The following is a 23930-nucleotide window of genomic DNA, read 5'->3' as shown; positions in this document are numbered from 1 at the left end:
ATATATGAATATTACAAAATTACAATCTGACTATGGGAAAAGAACTAAATAAACAAAACTAAATGCGTCCACGATGTGGGCACTGCAAGACTGAGAATAAGAAAAAAGCTTAAAGAATGGGAGGTAAGAGTTATCAGTTACTGATAAAAGTAGGGTAGGATGAACAACAAAAGACAAAGACTTTAATTTGTTTAATCTTATTCACACCAGAATCAGTCACCAATTTAGAAGATTAACTACTTTAGTTGCATTGCTTAAATTAAAATGTAGAAGAAAGGCAGGAAATGCTATGAACTTTTGGAGGAAAGGGGTGTGACAGAAGTAAGATGAATTCTGAAGATGATAATGCCAGTCAAATCTCTAATTAAAAAAGAGCATAATTACCTCTTTACCCATCTCAAACCAACTCCCAAATATTTTTTCCCTAAGTGGGAAAATTGTCTGATTATAATGACTGAGTGATGTTTTGATGTAATAAAAATTCTGCAAAAGTGTGCTACATTAAACATTGACAACTCTGAAACTTGTTCATAAACAATGGCTAAATACTAATTCTTAAAGAAAATCCAGACTTCTTTGTGAATTGCCCAAATTAGTGTTAATTTTTAACTCCACAGCCAGCCAAATAAACAGCACAGACTGAAAATTAACCTCATAACACAAAGCTGTGTATTTTTAACTAGCTAATTTCTCTAAGAAACAACTTGTTTCAGAAAACAAGTCAATCTGTTTAAGTCATAAAAAATTAAACTGGTTTCTCAAATAAAAATGGGAGTTTTAAAGCAAATTTCTGCAGCTAATAACTAAAATCTCACAATACATTTTTAGTACATAAAGCTCATTTTTAGTACATAAAGGAGAATCAGACTCAGTTCAAATAGGTCTACCTACCCTAACAAAATATCTAAAACACTCCACAATAGAAGCAGCCCTACATGACAGGTATACTGAACACTTTCCTTAGCCTCCAGGAATTCACAGCCCAAAGACTTTGAGCCAGATGCAGAGTTTATACACATAACAGCTCTCAATGGATTTCTGGTCCATTAATTTGTCCGGTCTATTTTTTAATTCAAGTAAACTGAGGATGCCATGCAGCAGAGCTGAAAGCTGAACATAACCCTACAGGAAAAAGAAATTAACCTTTTGTCAATTTTTCAGATGCCATCTGCAAGTTTTCTTTACTTCTTATAATACAGATCTTGTGTGAGTGGAGACAGTGAGCAGCAATACTGTTCCCTATTCACTTGACTATGGTAAGTACATATCAACCACCACCTTTCAGATTAAAGCATACAGAAGGATCATCTCTTTCACAGTGGCCATTCCAGACCTTTAACCATCTCTAGTTTTTTTTCTTTACACTATTTGCAGTTCTACTGTAAACATTTTGAGATGAGGAACCCAAAATCCACACATGGAGTAACTTACACGATGTTTTTCTGCCTATTGTTGCAATACTTCATCTTACGAAGAGTAACATTCAGTGTGTTTTCCAGACCAGGACAAAGGATTAAACAGATGTTTTTATTAGACTGTGTTTTTATCTAACCACTATCTCATTCCTGAGTGATAATGGCAACACATCTTGCATGACTGCACATGTAGAGCTGTGACCCTAGATAGCAGTCTCACATCGTGCAATACTTCAGAACAAATACAGCTTTCGTATCTGCTCTGAAAAGGGGTGCAAATGAAACTGAAAGTGAGTAGTATTAGGTGTCAAAAAAACTTGAGAGGATTTTAATTACATGAATAATCACAAGATCCTGGAGGTTATCCACACAACTTCTATCAAAAAAGGCACAAACCAAGTGTGATGAAACAATATGAAACAATATGTGAATGCTGAACAGGTTTATGACTACAAAAAAACCCTAAACCAATACCAACCAAACCAAATACTGTTTAAGAGGGAGACAACCCTGCTTTAAAACCTTTGCATTGTAAACTCTAAGTTCTTAAAAGACTGTGTTTGCTGAAAAAGTGAGAGGGAGAGAACATAAGCACCAATTGTGTTTCTATCCAAGCCTTAGGGCTGTCCATAGTGATGGTCAATCCAGACCTCTCACTCATGCTGCTGTTGGTGAAATCCATCACTAAGGAACATAAGCTCAATACCCTTCTGCCTTAAGTTCCCAAGACTGACAGACTGATCTGTCATCTAAAATGAAATTCCTGATAAAATGTTCAGTGAGCATGGAAAAAGGTTATAAACCCTTCCTTCAGGCTGGACTGGAGGAACAGTAACAGAATCATTCCTGATAGAAGGGCTAGATAGAACAAAGTACTATAAAATGAAGGACTGAAGAACTTTTATTAAAGTTTTCTATCAATATAAAATGACAAATAAAAGAAAAATTATTTCCCTATCAGTGCAAAAAGTAATGTATTTTCCATACTTTTAGAAGTTTGGGGTTTTTTCACACAATTCTTCACCTAAATACTATAAAAGTCTTCTTACTACATAGTTCCAATATTCTACAAATTTTAACTGTCCTAAAGATCACACAGTTAAAAAAAAAGAGTCTTAGTTAGTTAACATTTAAGTAAACTTGTTTTCCAAGAAATAAAATCCAATATCATCAGCTTTATCTGTCATGTGGAAAGCTAAAGTTAGCATGTTCCCTTAAAGGTCAGAGCCGCACTGTTTGTAAGTAAAAATAAAATCATTACGAAAACTTCTCCACAATAACAGTCAAACTAATCAATCCCAAAATTTAAAAATCCTGATTAAAATACTGTTAAAAAACCCACACTACTCATATTTCAGGTAACCCTGCACAAATGTCCGTGTGTATTGAGAGACAAAACAAGTTGAGAGAAACACTCAGTGACTTTATACACCTATCCATTCAAGCCTGACCTACAGTCTACCTTGGATTTGGTTCATAAAACACCACCCTCATGCAGTATAAAATGTAGATGGCTCAGAAAAAGAAGAAATGGGAGGGCAGCCAAGCTAGCTGAATAAGCATTGCCACTTCAGTTCATCCACTTTGCTTACTTAAAGGTCAAACCATACAAGTTATTAAGAAGCAGGAAAAAGATGAAGAGCTCAGAAACCCAAACTCACCTGAAAGACTACTCACTTGGATCCTGGTCTAGAGAAGTTAATGTTTCTAAGTTCAATAAAACTCACTCTATGGCAGCTACAATGCTAGGAGTTAACCTGTGGGGTAATTTTTGTCCAGTTGGTTGATTTTTAGGAAGCTGGACTGGGACAATCAAATCACAGAATAACATATGGTTGAAGGTGCCCCTGGAGCTCTCCAGTCTAGCTGGCTGCATGGCTCAGGCTGCATAGAGTCTCCAAGCACAGAGGTGTTACAATCTCTCTCACCTCTCATTCCAGTGTTTGATCACCCTCCCCACAGCAAAAACTTTCTATATCAAGCTTGAATTTCCTATCTTCCAGCTTGTGTTCATCCTGTTGCCCCTCCACTGTGCACTGCTGAGTCAAGTCTGGCTGCATCTTCTCTGTACTGTCCCATGAGGCAGCTACAGGCAGGAAAAAGATCCCCCCAAGATTTCTTTGCAAAGGTTGTATGAATCTTCTTCTCTCCTCCTCTCCATGTGTGCCATGTGCTCCAAACCTCCTGGTCATCAGGGTGGGCTTGCTCCAAGATGTCAAAGGTTCAGGATAAGCACTAGTACATCTTGACAATATATTTTAATCTTTTCTCTGAACAGAGCATTTGAAAACTAGGTATTCCAAACAAGTTTAGCCTTCCAAAAAAACAATTTTTAAAAGTTGTTCAGAATAACCGCTATTACCACATTTGTAATGGGAGAGGTTTAAGGGAGGTGCCAACTACCAGAACTCAGCATGGTCCAAAGGACAACAGGCAATCCTCTAAATACAGGACAAACCTTGTGGATTCTAAGCAACAGCCAAGGGCCAGCACACAATAAAAAGCAGAATCTCTACCCTTTGTAGGTGCAGAGACCTCTAAAACAACTGTTGTGTTGGATCCTAAGTCATCCCTGAAGGGATCATTCCATACCTCATACCATAACTCTGGAAAATGTTACAGTTACTCATTAATTGCTTTGAACAGAGCTTAAACTGCATCATCACCATGCATCCGTGCAGCACCCTGTTTGTCCCAATCAAGAGAAGATGCAAAAAGACCAGGGACCCCAGCTGAGCTCCAGGTTACTTTAGAACAACACTGTGAACTGTTCTTGGGATGGTCAGGGCAATGATGTGATAAATACATAGATCTGCCATGCAAGGAACAACAGTGATCATTACTTTGTAACAACTTTTTCTTTGAAATTGTGAATATATTTTCTTTCAAAAGACAACTTGTAAGATATTATACCATAATACACAAAATAACTATCCACTCTGGACTACTGCAGAAACATTTATGAAAAAACCCACCTCCACATGTTTGCCTGCTTATTGAAGACCAGTAATATATAACATGAAGAGAGAGATCAAAGAAATGGAAAACACTCACATCATCATAAAACTCAAATGTGTTCTAGTATCAGCAGTAATCATGGTCACTATTTTTGCAAGGTACAGATACCTAGGCACTTCACTCCCTGTTTGTGATTTTCTTACCCACTATGTTACAGCTAGCTTTAAAATCTTGTCACAGTCTTCTAGATTCCTATTTATTATCTGTAAAATTTTCAACTTTTAGGACAGGATAAATAAATAACCACTAACAAACATGTAAGAATATTGTTTATACATGAGTTTTCTTATGTCCCTTAGCACTGCATATAAAATAAAAAAAAAACCAAAACAGCTGGGTAGCATGCACACTAAAATATTAGTGTCTAGCATTAGAAAGCAATTCCTTTAAGATGTAAGTGGCTGAATTTTCTTCCTACACAGGAACATAATGCTGTCACAAATGCTGTGGACTCAATTTTTCTCTCACAAGTGGCACTTCAGGTGATTTAGTAAATAATTTTATTCCCTCCCCTAACAGGAGCACTGGTTAGAAGTAATTTTGCAGATAATAAAAAGAATGATAGAAGGATATGCCTTATCAACACTTCTACCTTTTTAAAATTCCATTTTATTATACAGAATACCAATTTATACTATCAAAATTATTTGAAGGATGGCTCTGCTTCCTCTCACTTCTTTCTCCATCAGCAACCCTATTGGGGATAGATCTACTCAGACATATAGCCATAGAATAGGCTGCCCTGTATTACTATGTGTTTACTTAGTGCTTCTCACAAAAAAAACCTGAATACTTTCTAAATATTAATGAATTCATCTTCCCTATGTTCTTGTGATGTACATTTATAGTTTAGACACCACCTTACCATAAGAAAAAATCATTAAAGAATTTTGTTTGAATAAGGTCCAGCTGGGATCTTAAACAAGCTTAGTTTCAGAACACTGAGAACCAATTGCTGAGTTTTCTCAGAGTAAAGGAGTTTATTGTACGCTCAAAGGACAGAAGCATAACAAGCATATGGTGAAAAACAGAGGTTATAGAATTTTCCCAGAGTCAAGGATAAATGTGGATCAGCAGCAGGAACAGGAAGCAGTTCTCTCAATTCTCTCACTACTCTGTCAACAAGCCCATTTTTCATCCCAAAAATCACATACTTCAAGTTTTCAGTTTTTTCATGAATTTGTTCTAAAAATATTCGTAACAAATGCACATTTAACTACTTCAAAAAGAAGGTTGCATTAAAGACAGGCAAAATTATTTAACTCAAGCAACTCTACAAGAAAGGCTGAAAACCAGCTACTAATACCGTACAAAAAAAACAGTATCAAACCCCAAAAACATTAATTTTATCAATGTGATAGATGGAAAGTAAATAATTCCTGCTCTGTTTAAACCTGGCAGTTGTTAGCTCAGAGTTAGGCGGCGACATCTTCATGAACTGCTGCCACACACTGACTGGAGCACAGACAATTCTTAAGCTCTGTAGTTGTATCAAATGCTGAAAGTCTAGCATACAATCACAATGATATTGAAAAAGCAAAATGTTTCTTCCATCATTGGCAGGAAAATGCCTCGGCAAAAGGGAACTTTTGTTGACCTTATCACTGGGAAACAAGGGGCTGGAGACCAGTGCTATGGAAAGGGAGCTGGGGTCCTGGCTGATGGCAAGTTGACCATGAGTCAGCAGCACCCTGGCAGCCAGGAGGGCCAAGTGTGTCCTGGGGGGCATTCAGGCACAGCATCTCCAGCCAGGCAAGAGAGGGGATTGTCCTCCTGTGCTCTGTGCTGGAGTGACTTCACCTTGAGTGCTGGGGAAGGTTTAGGCACTACAATGTAAGAGGACATCAAACTATTAGAGTGTGTCCAGAGAAGGGTGAATAAAACGGTGCAAGGTCTCAAGAGAAGACCTACAAGGAGAAGATGAGGTCACTTAGCTTGTTCATCTTGGAGGAGAAAAGGCTGAGGGGAGACCTCATCACAGTCTATGACCTCCTCAAGTGAGGCAGCAGAGGCAAGATGCTGATCTCTCTCTGGTCACCATCAATAAGACAAGAGGAAATGGAATGGAGCTGCATCAGGGGAAGCTCAGACTGGACATCAGGTAAAGAGTCTTCACTGAGAGAGTGGCTAGGCACTGGAAGAGGCTCCCCAAGAAGTGGTTGCAGCATAAAACCTGACATAGTACAAGGAGCACCTGGACAACACTCTTAGTTATGTGATGAGTAAGGTAGCTCTGAATGTAGCAGGAGTTGAACACTATGATCCTTACTAGTCCCTTCCAACTGCAGGCAATCTATGGTTCTGTGATTGCTCTATCCATAAGCAAAACCACCACACATCACATGACAACATCTGGGGAAAGAAATCAAATGTCATGGATTCTTGTTATAAATCACAATCAGAAATTGTGTTTATACCAAGCATTTTGGCTTCTAATAATTTTGTTGTCATCTGTTAAGAACACAATAGCTACACATGAATAACTGTTAAGAATTCATTCCATGTACAGTGTTAATAATTGGAGGGATGAGTTGACCATAACAGATTAACAACCCAATTCAGCACTAATCAAACATTTATATGTATAAACACTTCCTCAGAAACTCCTGACTTAAACTAAAGAAACTAAAACGAAAAAAAAAATCTGTTTCTGAAAATAAAACTTTCTTTCAGTAGGATTCCTCTTCCTGCTAAAATATTCTCAGGAGAGCACCATTTAGAAATGTTTATTTCCAGGAGGACAAATTCAGATGTGCAGGCTTATCCCTTTTAAGTATACACTATTTTCAAGTCAGCAATTTAAAAGAGATAAGTAGTGTCAGGAATCTCATCCTAAAACTGAAAGTGCTTAAGCAACTAAATAGGGTAATGAAAAATCCTAACATTCCTACCAGAGGAGCCATATTTTATTCCTGGAAAACTTGAAATTAACATATGGTACTTTTACAGTGCCTTTTACAGTGTCTTCTTTGGTGTATAGAAGCACTCCTATTAATTTGATTTTACATTAAAAAGAGAATAAACATAATACCTTACTGAATGTTGACACAATACTTCAATGCATTGGTAAGAAATTTGTCAGTTTGGAAAGGATTTTAACCATTCTCATAGTAAATTTTACACTTGCATTACATTTATCTTTTTTTAATAATATCTTGTAATTTTTTCCTCATTCCAAATACATAAATTCTAAGACAGTTCAACACTTTTTCACTAGTTTCTCCTAAATCCATCTTTGGATATTAAATGCCTTTCAAAATTAGCAATTATTTTGCTTTATAAACTACCCATTAAAATAGGGTTTTGGCATTTTCACTTTCAGAAATCCTCATAGATTACACTCCTAATCTGTCATAGCAGTTTTAAATATGCTGCCACAGCATACAATTTGGCTATCAAATATAGTAGATTTGAGAAAATGTGCATACTTCAGAGAAAGACAAAAAATGGAGATATTCATTATGGATACATTTAAGGTTTCTAACTAATGTCCATCCTGTAGAAGCCATAAAAATCACTCCTAGAATCTAATTTCAGCTACCTTTTAAATGCAGGTTTTCCCTAACAGCAGTAATGAACTGGTGAAATACACCAAAAAGAGCCATTGCATTGAACACTTTTGTAACAGCATCAAACATACAGAGAGGAATAGGAATACCCCACACTAAGGCATTAAAATAAATAGTATTTCCTGTTCTTTAAAACACACGTAGACTAAGCATTCCCAGATACCTTTGTGTTGATTTTTCTACTAGAGAGTTGATTCTAAATTAAGGATTGAGTATGCCTACAGCCTCGAGCAAGATGTCCAGAGCCATCAATCAGCATCAATCTCCTCATGCAAGCACTGAGCTGATTTTAGGTCAAAGCTCATTTACTGCATAGAAGACCAAGGTCCCATTCACACTAAATGCTAGAGCTTTTATTATTTGCCCAATTTAATATGCTAATTTTCCCCAGCAGATGAGTTCCACAGCATAAACTTGTACTCTTTACAGAATATAAGAGAAAGAGTCTCCTAGTCTTTTGTTTCAAGTACTCATCCCGGATGGCTTAGGAGTACTTGCAAGAGTTAGAAGCATTCTTCCCATTCTTTCAGACAACCAACAAGATGAGCACTACACTGGACTAGGAGGTGTTTTCCTTAACAGACACAAGTAAACTAATGCTTTAAATGCTGCAATAACCTCAGACCCATGTTTTCCTATACTTACCATCCATGTGGCTGCTAGACAGCAAAATACCTCTACCTCTTCCCTCAGATGATATATGACTGTAATCATTGTATAGTATTTTCACAGGTGAGACTTCCATAAAACAACTATTATTTTTAAAACATTCTAAGTGGATGGCTTTGTTACTTTAACTGAATCACAAGGAGTGGCATCTCTGACCATAACCATTTCCTGTGGCCTTTTTCTCCTATTAAAACTCAAAATGAAAGAACCCAACCATTGCTTTCACTTGGATGCTACACAACTTATTTTTCACAACCTTTTTTTTTTTCCTACTTGAAGTACTTTGGTTAGAATCATTTTAAATTGAAAAAAAAGGTAACCTAAATATACCAAAGGAATCTAGTTATACATGGCTATGTATCCTCTACTCAGACAAAATTTCCACAATATTGATAGCTTTCTTGAAAAGAAGTTGCTACACAAGAAAGCTGGCATGGCTTGTTTCTTCTTTTAAAGTGCATGTTTATCTATTTCTTATGTAACTATTACATTTTTTTTCTTTTAATTATGCTTAGCTCATATTCTGTCCCTTAGTGATAATATTGAACTCTATTTTCAGCTGCAATTACAGCAAAGTAAGCAAGGCACACCTTCTAAAAGCACTGGTGACTGCCACCATAACAATGATTTTGAAGCATTTTTTGAGTGCCCAAGCATAGGTTGACTGCAGTCTACAAAAACATGAACAGTATATGATCCTCTAATTTAAGATGTCCAATATATGCCAAGATACACAGCATAAAACTTTCAAACCTATACACAACTAAGAAAAATAAAAATACATGAACAGGACTGTAAAAGAAAATCTATTTTGTATTTTCACGCAAACAGCTTTCCACTGTATTTGAAGGAAAATAATTTAAAATACGTAATTTTCAAATTAGTTTTAATTATTTCACTAATGCAAACAGAAGAGGGGGACTACCTTGTGTTAAGAATAGAATGACAACATAAATAAAACAATCACTGTATTTGAATAGCATGTGCAGTTTAGACATGAACACACTATCTACTATAGATCATATTTAATAATAAGATATTATTTCTAAACTGTAACATTCAATCTTACTATAAAGTAATTTTTATTGAAATAATATGCCTTAAACTTTAATTGGCTGCTAAGATACAGAAATTTGGAAAAAAATTACAGCAAAAACTGATGGCCGTGATAATATGCTGGTGTGACTAAAAGCTACACCAGAAATTTTAATAGGATAAGCACAGAATTGACTACTGGGCTTTAAAAACAGAGTAGCACTGAGCTGCTAATCACAAGCATCATTAACTTTAGTTTTAAAACTTAGCAGCAGAAAAACAGAACTTCACCAACTACATGGAATTTCTTTTCTGTGCAACGGCTTACATTCAGGTAACACTAAATGAAGACCAGGTAATATTTATGATGTTACCCTTTTAAAAGTAACAGAACACAGAAAATAACATTTATGTCAACTTCACTGCTTGCTACTCAGCAAAATCTTGGTAGCAATCTAAAATACAAATAGCCCTAATTTACAAAAAAGGCACTTTTTGTAAACACTTCCAAATCCTTTATCAATCTCATCCCAGCATTAAAACATAATAATCAAAATCAATACTTTGTAAATTATAAACTGATATTGAAAGCAGATGGCATAGGTTTGACATTGCAAAATATATTAGAAACAAAATAATAAGGATGTAGCAGTAAAAGGCAGTAAGAAAGTACAACATTAAATATATCCCACAGTCACTTTTCCTGCTACAACCCCTTCTTAGTCAACAAGAGCATTTCGTATTTATACCTTATATCAACCCAAGTTTTGGCATAGAATTTAGTTCACTATATTTAATCTTGCTACCAAGGGGAGTTTGCACCTTTTAATTTTTTCACATTATGATGTCAACTTTCTTCTGCTATTCAATCCCTTACTGTCCTGAAAATACTCAAATTATCAATATCTCAATTTCTCCACAGATACACATCACTATGTTTTCACTGACCACATTAGACATTATTGCAAGATTGATGTCTACTCATATTGCAGTCACACCTTCATATTGCTTTGTAGGACTACTTATAATCTACGTAACCTCCAGCACCAGGATCTGGGATCATGGCACTATGAAATTAATTTGCATTCAGGTAAACCATGGAATTCACCCTGAAGTTCTGTAATGAAGAACTGTATTCAGGTTTTTCACATACTCACAAACCACATCATTAATGTGCATTTCCTAAATGCAACTGAGTGTTGAGAGATTAACAAGTGCAGAGGGTTTCCAGGGGAACTGGAACTCTATTTAAAGCCTCTTACTAATTAACTCAGTGACTAAACCCTAGTTCAGGTGAAGATAAATTAAGGCTATTCTCTTAGAACAACTTTTTAGGTAGACAGTAATAGATTATTTTCACTGATCCAGTTCTTTTTGCTTGGCAACTATAACAACTAAAAAATTGCAGTCATAAGTGACATGAAGGACACTTTTTCTATGCTTTGACTGAATTCAGAGATCTAACTGGTCCAGAGAGATGATAGAGGATAAAAAAACTTGCCAAATCTCAGTGTTACTGCTTAGACCACAACATCAGGTAGTGTGCAGTCTAAGAGGTAATATAACTCTACACTGATGAGCAGTGTAAAGCAGTCATATTAAAACTTATTTCTTGTGAATTGCTCAGTATCTGCAAGCCATCATGTCCTTGCTACTGTGCCAGCTAGATTAAAGCTAGTACATTCAATCCCACTTGGATTGCAGCACAGCCTAGAAACAAAGACTGCTCCTGGAAATGCTTTTCAATTTTAAGCCCACAGTATTTTCAGTAGCAGTCTAACAGTGTCAATGTACTGTCAGTTGCACAGCAGAAAAAAATATGAATTATATTTAATGATACACAGAAAATACACATTGGATATTATGTCTTGGCATAGAAATCACTAGGTACTAGTAATAAACCATGGACTAGATAGTAATAGCTCTACATTAAATTACTGTCAGAATAAAATGGAGTATTGACTCTGAAGCATAATTCAATAGTTTAGGGTCTGATAAAGGACTAGGTATAATAACACAGATCTCAACATTAATATTTGTGCTGATCCTTGAAACCGATAAAAGTAAAAACCAGACCAAGAGTAGTTTATGGAAAATAATGGGAATCAAATTATGTGCAACTCCCTTCACCCATATGACTGAAAATTGTTTCAGAAACCTGTAATGAAGAAGTTTGTTAATCTGTCCTGTTCAATCTATTCTGTTCAAAACAAAAGCAGCCAAATGATTAATCCTTCCAGTCTGATTTAGTCCTGGCTCCTGAGTTTTCCCAACTGCCAACCACTCTTTTGCTGAATTCAATTTTCTGTACGGAAAACAGAGGAAGGGGTTGCCACCCTCTTTTGCTGTTTCTGTTGTTAACAACTCACATCCCTTGATCCAAACAAGGCCACAGCTCATAGCCAGTGTACTGTTAAAGCTCAAATGCTGTATATGGCAACTGAAGCAGTTACAGGTGCCCTCTCTGAACAAAGCATGTTGAAAGGGGAATTTTTTTTTCCCCCTAAAAGCTGAAGGATTTTTCCCCAACTCCAACCATAGGCTCAAAGACAGCCTATAGGGCTTCAAGAGAGCTGTGAAACCCTGAGAGAGAACTAGTCATGCAGACAGTTTAGAGCTAAACTGCTTTACTCCCTAAAAAAACACCGAACTATTTCTAGAACTCCTGAGGTCAAACTGTATGTGGGGAGGTAAGGATCGAGCATTTATGTCTGACTACAGGTTGTCATACTTACACTGTATGACAAACACATTTTGAATTCCATAAGTACAGATATATTATACAAAAATTTTCAATACCTGGGAATATTTTGAAAGACTGTAACCGTGTTCAAATACTCATAAGCTTAAGACTCACCTATTGTCTTGGTTTAGGGTTTAGGACATATATATACATTTAAATTTCAAGATTCTAGCACCTGAAGATATTTCAAATATTAAGTAAATATTTAGGGATATTAATATGAAACATTTTACTTCCACATTTTACCGAGTTTTTTATTAATACTTAAAATTAGTACTCATCCTAGGTCAAAATTATCTATGAAGCACAGTGAAAGGTATGGTTTTATTCTCAATACTTATCACAAAAAGAGATTTGTAGGTATATGTACAAAAAGTATCATAAAGCCTATGTTCTGTATGCTGCTGGAAAAAAAAAATCTATCATCACTAACAAGGTTACTTTAATAAAAAATGGCTTATCTAGGTATGCAGTATTAAAGAGATTCAAAATGATAGGCAGTAAAATAAATCACTGCAAAGGAAGAGTGAAGATTAAAATACTGAAATTTAAGAAAGGAATATCAAAGTTGATTCAGAATTCCATTTATGAATATCATTTACCCTGAATAAGACTGAACTTCAAGAATGATACAAAAGCAAGTATGCAATCTGTCTGCATTACATAAATGTGTATTTACTCATAATGTTTATTTAGGATTCATCAGGAGTACGCTTACAAGACAGGACACTTACCTGATACAACTTCATAAACTTAGAAATTTAAAAAATTAGCAAGAGACTGGAATTTAACAATAAGAAGGCTAATGGATAGCATAGTACCCAGCTTCCAAACTAGCCTAAAGATCTCCTTCATTAACATATTTGTTTTGCAACATTTCAGAGAAACAAAACCAAAAGTTTTCATGACCTTTATAAGTGGCAGATTCTATTTAGGGATGGAAGTTCCACATGTGACTATCCCAAAATCATATCCTTGATACTTTATGTTGAAAAAAAATCTAAAAGCAAATAGTGGGATTTGAGACTACCACGCCAATAGTATCAAATTTGTATTTGATGCAATTAAATGAAATGCAACTTCCTCAGCATTTCTTGTATGGACTCAGCAAATATACAGCTCTAATTAAGAATCAAGCTCATTAATTCTATTTTTAGGGGATTTTTTGATTCAAGAAAGAAAAAAGTACTTATCTTGAAGAAACGTCCTATACAGCTGGACTAGTTGGTGAGAACCTACCAAATGTCTGCTTACTCAAGATTCTTCTGTTTTGTTAGACTGTTCCATTTGATTTTACAAACATATTATTTAATCAACATTGCTAATGAAACTACTTGTTAGATATGATTAGGGAGATAGGATATCTACCTGTTAGAGTATACATCTATATTAAAAATTATTCTTACCAAGATGACTTGGAAAAGAACTGGAAAAAGATGGATTTCTTCCAGGAGGCTGTAAAAACATATTTTAAGATTTGTTTAATAACAGAGGAAACAAATTCTTGTTTAACACACTAAACTCACAAGAGGAACAGAGCAGTAGAATAGCTGTTGCCAAGATCCATGACCCAGAACCTTAGCCTTTGACTACCTCTCAACAAAAATGACCTCCATTTCAGATATTAAACAGAAACAGCAATGTTATACTGCTTTGGAAATTACTCCTAGGTCTGCTTCATTGATACCGTTCTACCCACTTGAATTGTAATTAATTTAGCATTTTTTAATGGCAGTAATTAATAAAATGCCACAGCTATAGCACTGTACATACTATGAAACCATTAGAGTGCACCATTAACTGTTTGAATTAGACTCAGCACACAATGAAATTACAAACATGTGGTGTTTTTTTAAAGTACGCCACGTTAACTAACTTCTTGGATTTAACATATGATACTTTTGTTGGATACTTGACAATGCTGAGTAGTAGTGGCCCAAAAGAAGTCACCTATATTCTTCTGCATTTCAAAATCAGACAAGACCCAGCATATATATGCTGAAAGAAAGAATATTCTCAAAAATCAGCAATACTTTACATTAATTCAGTATTTTCTATTGTTGGAGCACAAAACACTGTATTCGTAAAGCATGTTTGTCTCATACACTATGATGACATATGAGTCACATGATTACATGCTTTTTACTGTATTATATTGTCTAATTGGAAGAAAGATTGTCACCGTTTCTTACACACTATACTAAATGCCTATTCACTAAACACCACAGAGAACACCCAATTATGTGTTTCACAAATTTTTTCTGTGTCACCACAATGTCATTGAAGTGCTTCTTAAACAATTGGTAGGTTTAGCTTTGTGACACAGCAAAGATAAGACTGCATTGAGAAGCCCATGTGATAAATGTAGACCTCAAACACAGAGAGCATGTCTGGGATCTCAGTGTACAACTCTACAAAGTCGTCTTGCCAGCAGTATGGCAGTTAAAAATTTCAATTTATATTACACAGTTCACTGTGAATAAACAGCAGTTATACCTGACTAAAATAAGTATTAATTTCATGTTTGAAGCCTTACTGTGTAAAACTCTATATTGGCTTCTCGTAAAACAATCAGATTCATTCTGTTTGGTAAGCTATTTGTTTAAAAGAACTCATATACACCTAGAATCACATAGTTCCATTTAAGAACTTTTATTCATGTCCAATGAGATAGGAGAAGGCATTATTTTTATGGATAGTATAAGCTAAAATACTAGACAGTGAACTGAAGCAGCTAAAAGGAATTTCACATTCTCCTCTATGAACTTTCTCTAATAAAAAAAAAAATAAATTAGAAGGGGCTAGAACAGACATCCAAAGGCTATAAAATAAATGCTTCATTTAAATTAATGTCACTTGTAAGGGCCCTGGTTGTTCATATTTGCTGAAATCATGTCTTGTAAAGGAGATATAATAAGGAATGAAAGCCATGCTTAGAGAACAACAATATCTATGAATAACTAAGGATTACTTCTAACTAACGCAGAAATATGCATTATGTATGAATAATGGTTTACTTTTTCATACTGTTTTTTTTATTTCTCTGATCCTTCCCTTCACCTAAATGTAATAATGATTTTATGATACAGAATCTATATGAGTTAAGGGTGGGAATAAGAATATCTGTTGCATTGTACAGTACTGGCATGTAGACCTGGAGACAAGCAAAACACATCCACTAAACTGTTCAAAATATAACAAAATACAACAAAACAAAAACCTTTTATGCACCACATACAGACATTTAACAAAACTAATAGCCTTGTTCAAACAAATGTGTTCAGTTTTTCTTGCATACAGAAATGTTACACTCAACAGAGGGAAAAGAGTTTAGGTAAGGAAAGAAACTCGTTATTTCTAAGTTTAGAAGCTTAAATTTAAGGACAATTTCTCTTCTTATTAAATTGAGGGATTTTTTTTTTTCCATATGCAATGGAAACAAATTACTTTAATAGGTCAGGAGAACATGAAAGCTAATCTCCTCTGGGCCATCTAATAACCCTTAAATAGACAGTTACGGCAGCTTGGACACAGCCAGGTCATAAGAAGAGCCCCGGGATTACAGATAGGAGGACTTATTATATTTGAGGTTAATTTCCAGAGCCAAATCTACTCGTTAAATTAAAAGCCTAGTCCATGTCCGCAAAACAGAATTTTGCTGATGTAGATATAACAATACTGAATTGTAAAGAAAGTAATTTAAACCCCACAGACTCCCAAAAAAAGCAGCTACTGTAACAGCAATCATACTGACAAAATAAGTTTCGCCAGAACAAGCCTACTTGTGCTTAGGAATATTGGAATTACTTACCCCAGCAAAAGCTGCTCACTTAGCTACATAAGCAGCATTTAAACTGTGAACACATTAGCAGTAAAATATAATCAAATACCAAGAATAGCTAAGCAATCCTAGTTTAGGCAGAACCTACAAAAATGCTTTTGTGGTAGAGGGTAAATTACGAAACAATTGTTTTCAAACAGTGGAAGTGGTCCCAATTGTTACAGCACTACAAAGTCAGCTATACTTTCTGCTGAGATAAGCTGAAACAAAACTAGAGCCAATAGGTCTGTTCTTAAAGGTCACCTGCCAAACCTTATGATTGAAACAATAAAAAGCTGCAGGCTTTTTATTGTTTATCACTTAGCTAAAGCATAAAGTCACATCAAGCACTGCATTAAGACAAAGCTTAAAGCTGATTTATCCCAACTTTGCATATATGTGCTCGAGAGAGAGTGACTTTATGACACTCTTCATTGCTGAATTACATAGTTTTACAAAGGAACTGTTTTAAAGCTGGTGAAAGAGGAGTTTAGCTATGGGATTTATTTAATAAAATGTTATTCTAAAGCAGAAGTATTTTGATTTTTCATGGACTCTTACATAATTTCTATTAAATTAGGTCCTATCCTCTTTGGAAAACATACAGAATCATCATACACAAATGATAATAGCAAATAACACTAACAATTTCCATTTCATTTAAAACTACACACAAATAAGCAGTGCTGGCTCAAAATAACTGGAGATCTGATTTTAAAAGACTTGCTATCAGTACAATCTGAATTTTTAATACACTAACAATTTTCAGAATGAGATTGTGCCTCCAGTTTTGCTTTCCAACAATATGAGAGATCTGTTTTTCTAAGAAATCTTGAATTCCTTGCAAATCAAAAGCCTACTCCAGGACACTAAACACAAAAGGCTTTTTGTTACAGGTTTGATACCTTAAAAAGACAGAAAATGTGTTGTTATCAGAGAGAATCTTTAGGGAAAAGTTGGATGGGAGGGTGTGAAAATCTGGGTATTACAGACATTCTAAGCTGAACAAATGAGTAGAAATTATTCTGCAGAACAGAACTGGTGGACACACACAAAGCAAGAAGCAAGACATTAATTTTAAAGGGATGAAATGTCAAATCCATGACAGATTTTTGAACCCTACTCAGGCTCTTTAAAAACAGGCATGACTCTTTACATTGCAAAGGCTGGGGGAGACAGCTAAAGGAGAAAATATTCCAGAAATTTATGAAGTAGCGTGCTTCTTCTTAACTGTAAGATGATAGTATAAAATTAAATAGCAAGTGATCACATCACACAAAGAAATACAAAGAAAATACCTGAAGATGATAAATCTTTATATACACATGGCTATGTTATAGAATAACTATTTATACTGAAAGTGACTTGTGAATCTCTTTCAGTCCACATAAATGAAATGAAGATTACTCCTCAATACATCTACAGAACACATCATCTTACATGGGTTCTGAAAAAAACCTCAGAGGTGGCTGCGAAAGGCTCCAGAAAGTATTCCCATACACTTGACTCCTTCCTGTAGTCTTCTCTGAGCACCTACTCTTGAACACAAGAGAATGGACTAGAGAGTGTTTTAGATTTGTTTCACGCTGAACAGACGATTCATGGCAGAACTGAATTCACTCAAGTCTGCAGCTCCAGCTGTAGGAACCCAACCAGTTGACTCTTCCTCATCTGGTACTTGTATTTACAGAGCAAAAAAAATCACTATTGAAAGTAAAAAAAAAAAAAGCAAGAATGAATGGTATTTGCTCCTTTTTAATGCTTTACATCATTTGAACTTTCCAACATGACTCTTTTCAAAAATTCACCTAACAGTAACATCAAATATTTCTCTCACATTCTTACAAGTCAGATGCAGTAATTGATCAGCAACACGAAAGAGGAAACAAAATTACAGGTTTAAGGTTAATAGCTTATTTCTTTAGTAAAGGGGAGCTTTTATAAAATGAAACACTGAGTTGTGTTTTACATTAAAAATGGTGATTAGTATTACAGTCTGTACATGACTAGACTATGAGAACACCCTTGCAATAATGAAGTCTGACCACAGCCTTTGATATGAATTTCAATGATGTGCAACTTGACAACAGCGTTATTAGCTGACACAAAACTTAACATGTCAAGAGTCTGTTTTGGGCAAGTCTTCCTGCCTGATGTTTCTCGATAAAGCAGCATATATGCAAACATTACACTAAACAATAGGAACAGCAAGATCATAAAAATTCTGTGCTGTTTTATATTAGCATTACTTGTCTAAAAGGAAAATCTGGGTTTTTACAACTCAATTTCCACAGATGTGAAACTAGCATAATCAAAATCAAAATCGGGTTCTAAATCCACATAAACATTCCCTAAAGTTCTAATAGAACAGTTTAATCCTCTGGCAATCTCTCTCAATCCATCTGGATTGTGATTTTCTCAATAATGTTGTACACTTCTAACACGTAGTTCTACTGCTCAGTCAGCTGGACTAGGCCCTAAGGCTTACCTGTCATCAGAACAGCTCCATTTTATTTTATTCATATTCATTATAGAAAGTAAAACAACACATAAAACCAGAGAAGCAATATAGAAGGAAATAGACCTACTTTTTAAAGTGAGCATTTCAGCCCTAAACTAGGAAATTAAAATGACTAAGGAGAAGAATAGAGTATTTTAAAGCAATTAATATAAGCCCATATTAATCAAGGAAAGCACTAGATTTCTACTATAATGGCAAAGAAACTACATCAGGTTCAAAGAGAATCTATGCACAACACCAACAAACTATTAAAAACATCACATTGAACTCCAAAGAGTTTAGTTTTGGTTTGGGGTTTGTTTGGGGATTTTTTACTGTTTGTTTTTTGAAATTAAGGGTAAAGAATTTAGACCATTTCAGAATATAGTGAAATGTAACTAAACACTGATGTAGATCATAATAGTGTATGAAAAGATGACCAACTTACTCCTGACACCGTCCCTAAAAAGTGCCTTTAATGGTCTTTAATAGATAATGCATAGGTACAAAATGTAGTCTAAACAAAGTTTGAAAATTGGACAATTCTTGGATGATTCCAAAGACACTACGACAGTTACTCTGATTAGTCAGGACAATATGCAGCAACATATGAGTAGATCCATCTATCATCTTCACAGGTACTAGATCTGTGACATTTAGAAACAGCAGATTTTTTTATTGTTGCTCTTCATCACCTTCCTGTTTTGGTTTCTGATACCTTTTTGTCTTTTTTAGTGGAGCCTAATGTTTGTCTGGAAGATTTATTTTTAAGGACAAGAGGTGAGAAAGGTTACTTAATTTGGTCTCCTGGTATGATTTCATCACACATCTAAGAAGAGTGCCTGACTATCAGTTTTTAGTTAGGTGTTTCTCCCTCAGAAAATGCCCTTAATAGAATACTGGAATGTGTCCCACTTCCATGATCATTATCTGATGCAGTATCTGACATTGCCTCCACTTCTACTCTATTAACTTTACTGGCCCTATTCCTTGAAACCAAAATTGTCTATTTTAGCAACCCCTAAATTCAGACTCCATAGTTCAGAGGGTTTAGCTTTCAGATACATTAATGTCACCAAATGCTATGAGTTTCTGACTAAAGGTAGACCAAGTGGCTGCCTAAGAGAGCACACAGCTACATTTCATAATTGCCTTGTAAGGCAAAAAGGCAGCTTAAGAATCATGATCCAATAAAAGTTTCCTGAAGTAGCACAGTATAGATTCTATTACAACAGTCAAAACACTTAAGAGCAGTGAATTGGTATATTATACAGGTATATCATAGTTTTAAGAGAAACAAAGAAATTCACATAAACTCCTCACTACTAGGAAAAAAACCTAGCTATCTGATCAGTACAGACCAAGCAAAGAGCATAAAAGACGCAAAGCGGAACCAAAAAAACCCTAACCCATTATAGATTATGTCTGACTTCCTATCCATACATATAACCTATACATTAAGTTGGTAAACACAAAAGGACAAACTACCTATGATACTGTTCTTTCTGAATGCAGACTTTGCATAGTTAAATCACACTTCAGCCTGCTGCAGACATTTGCTCCCACTGTGAGAAGTTTCACTCCTCCAAAAACTCTTTACACAACTACAATTCACCAAGAGAAATTAATGCAAAGGGAAAAAAAAAACTAATGCAAATTTACAGTAGTCCAGAAATTAATCATCAACTGAAGCTTAACTTTCCTTAATATCAGTGATTTCTTTTGAAATCAGCACTCTCAATATAGCTAAATATGAACTCTGCTATTAATTCTCACACTGGTTTTAATGGTCACGATTTTTCTTGCCACAAAACACTAAAAATTCTTGAAGAAGACAAGGCAATTTCTATTTAGGAGAGCCACAACAGAATATTACTAGAAGGTTTAAAGCCAGCCTACTTGCTTTGAGCAAAGTATAAAACAGGCAACTGATGGACAAATTTGGTTCAAACGTCACTCTTTCAATATCCACTATTATCTTAGTAAACAAACTCTAAGCAAGGTTGTAACAGACAGCAATTGTTGTGTGATGCAAAAGCAGGTAAAAAAAGGTATCTGATTCAATTATACTCTAACCCATTCAGGTCAAAACAGACAGGAAAACACTCATCCTTTTCTGAAACTGGATTTTCTTCCTGTGGATGCTCACATGATCAGATGTCCAAATAATTAAAAGTGTCCACAGAAACAGATTAAAGCTGGGGTTTTTTACAGCTACCATCTTCCACAAGAGAGAACTTATGTTGGTAAGAGACCTAATTCAGCAACACACTAATAGGATATCACTAGAGTTTTTCACTGCTAAATTGAAAAGCAATGGAGTGGAAGAGCTCCCACAACAGAGAATATTAAAAATTACCTCAACAGTGGAGCAATGGCAAAGAGTACAAAGTATTTTTTGTCTTCTTATAAAATGCTAATTAATTCAAAACATGTATTGTAACTACAGTATTTTATCATAAGCTTAAAAAACATCAAAAATATAACTATTTGAGTATCTGTGTCTATACTATATATAACAAACTTCTGTAATAGAAAACAAAATTCTGTAATAGAAAACAGAAATGCCCAAAAATGTTGGAGGAAGATGAAATCTCTTTCCTCTGATATCACAATTTAGCTAATTTACAGTATCAGCTATGTAAAAAAGGAAACCAAAAAGAAAAAAAATTGAGTGCATCTGTCTCCTTTCAAGTGCTAAAATAAGAACTGCTCAAACACAGATGCCTCTATCAGGGAGCACACAGGTAAATCCTGAGATGATGGTAAGAAGAATGAGATGCAAGAAAATTGGTAGAATTAATAAAGAGAGAGCAGGAAAGTGAGAATCTCTTAGGTGAACATGTCTGAGAACAAGCTATCATATGGAACAAACTAAACAAAAGCATACTAGCCCTTGTCCTACTCCTAATTCACTCTTTACATCAAAATAATATTGTTATTAACTATTTTCAAAAGACATTGCAACAGCATGGTAAATACTAATTTAACATTTTGTCAATCTTGTTGCTACTACCGCTTTCATTCATTTAAAATTGCAGGAGAAAGCATCCATCCTTAAAAGCCAGGCATTGTGCATAAAATGTAAGCTTGAAGAAGCCACAAAGACTCAATGCAGCAACTCACATCACTCTCATCAGTACTAAAATGCAGTAGAATTTTTCCACCAAGAACAAATTAAATCCCACAGGATTTGCGTCCAGTGTTATTTATTTACTCCCCATTACAATTTTTGCAGATACTTTCCATCTGTCTAATGAAAGGAGAAAAAAAGAGCATATGCCTTGAGTAATTTTGAGTTCCATGAATACTCATTAACTACTCATTGAACCAAAACAGAACCAATTTTGATATAGCGTTCACCACAGCATGTCCCTGGTTCCCATTTTGTTCACCAGCAATTTGTATGAATATGAATATATTATTCACCTCTCTCGTGCTTTGAAGCATTGGCTACTTCCTGTAAAATTTAATGGGAAGCCAAAGAATAAGGAAAAAGATAGACCTAGGGAATTGCCTAAACTGTGATCCTTTAGAAACCTAGCCAAACACATGATTTAGTCAAAGTAAAAGAGGACCTGTAAAGTATTTGAGAAACAACACAATTACAGATGGGTTAGAATCTCAAATCCAATAGCCAGTCCTTAAATAAGAGTGCTGGACATACTGGTATTTTGAATTATAATAGTTCATTGAATACCCACAGGTGCTCTTGAATAATATTACAAAAAAAATTCCTGTGCAATGCCAGATGACCATGAGCATGAGTGTGCATCCACAATCTACCGACATTGGTAGATTTTGCCATACATAATGGCAAATACGTATGATTTCTCAAATAAAGCAAATTCAGTAGGAAGAGGAAATGTGCTGCTAATATAATAAGCATTCTGGTTACACAAGTATTCTTCATAACTCTTAAAGTACTAGAATATCTGTGGGTTAAACCTAAAATTGAAAAGCTGTCCTACTTGTTTCTAGAATACATAAAATCCTACAGTAGCATAAACAGTTTCTTTACAATGAAAACTGTTTTATACAATTCAAAAGATTTAAAAATCTCATGCCTTCCTATTTCCTAGTTAATCTGTAGTCTACTAGCATATTAAAGCACTATTCCCTGTAGCATCATAAAAGATTAAAAGAGGTTGTTTCATCTTTTATAATAAAAAGTGGGAAAAGAAATTAAACGTCCTTGTTTTTTTTTTCTTGTGCTCATTTCAATCAATCAAAGCAAGACAGTACAATGCTTAGCAACCTCTGAGCCATAACAATGGTCAATGACAAGAATAACCACATTTTTCGCATTTCAATCAATCAAAGCAAGACAGTACAATGCTTAGCAACCTTTGAGCCATAACATAATGGTCAATGACAAGAATAACCATATTTTTCAAGCATATCCAGGAAGATAGAGAGAGCCTTCCTTATTACTATCAACTCACACAGTTTAAGTTGTATGACAGTTTGGTTTTTTTTCTGTCCATCACAGTCTAAATTTTGGAACAAGAAGGAAGAGATATTAAGATACTTCTAAACATACTGAGTCTACCTATACCTAAAATTAAAATTAGTGTTTAGGAATTTTAAGGGTAGATATATTCACAGGTAAACTGACCAATTTTCAAGTGAATTAACTGGTGTAAACATTTAACAAACACACCACCTTTGTCCTAGTCACAAATATGTTCAGTTGAACAACAATTTTAATGATGTTTTAGGTTGGCTTTGGGGTTTTTTTTTTTTACATTTTTGAAGATAATTTTAATGTTAAAATTCTTCAGATTTTGTCTCTAGTGTTATATTGGCTAAATGCAGATGAAATAACCAGGATTGTATAAAATTGACACAGAATATATAAGATGTGTCCTATAACAAACACTCTCCAATCATTTTTCTAAATCATAGTGCTAGTCAAAGAAGTACAGTAGTGAGATCTGTTATTGCTGATCCCTAATAGGGAAGGAGAAATTGAAACAGAAGGAACTGAGAGAAACAGAGACTGTGTAGTTGTATCACCTCACAGAAGCAGGGCTGCGCTCAGTCAGGGCCACCAGCAGTTTCAGAGCATACATTGGCACTGGGTCTGGAGCCAGCAGAATATGCTCATACCTGAAAGGCAAGGTGGGAAAGGGGCAAAAAAAGTGGGGGAAAATGTCAA

The 23930-nt window shown here is 35.0% G+C and overlaps 1 protein-coding gene across 1 annotated transcript in view; it reads right to left on the bottom strand.

Annotated features, from left to right (window-relative positions):
- Window positions 1-23930, bottom strand: part of ULK4 (unc-51 like kinase 4) — a 210022-nt gene that overhangs the window by 102034 nt on the left and 84058 nt on the right. The window contains exons 30-31 of the mRNA XM_041407795.1: window positions 23789-23881; window positions 13856-13904 (exon numbers count right to left, since the gene is read on the bottom strand). Coding sequence (XP_041263729.1) covers window positions 13856-13904; window positions 23789-23881 — 142 coding nt within the window. The remainder of the gene's footprint in view (window positions 1-13855; window positions 13905-23788; window positions 23882-23930) is intronic.

This window comes from Onychostruthus taczanowskii, unplaced genomic scaffold (assembly GCF_017590055.1).
Source record: "Onychostruthus taczanowskii isolate IOZ18803 unplaced genomic scaffold, ASM1759005v1 scaffold28, whole genome shotgun sequence".
NCBI lineage: Eukaryota > Metazoa > Chordata > Aves > Passeriformes > Passeridae > Onychostruthus > Onychostruthus taczanowskii.
Note: the sequence above shows the minus strand (reverse complement) of the source record. Positions and strands in the feature narration are given on the sequence as shown.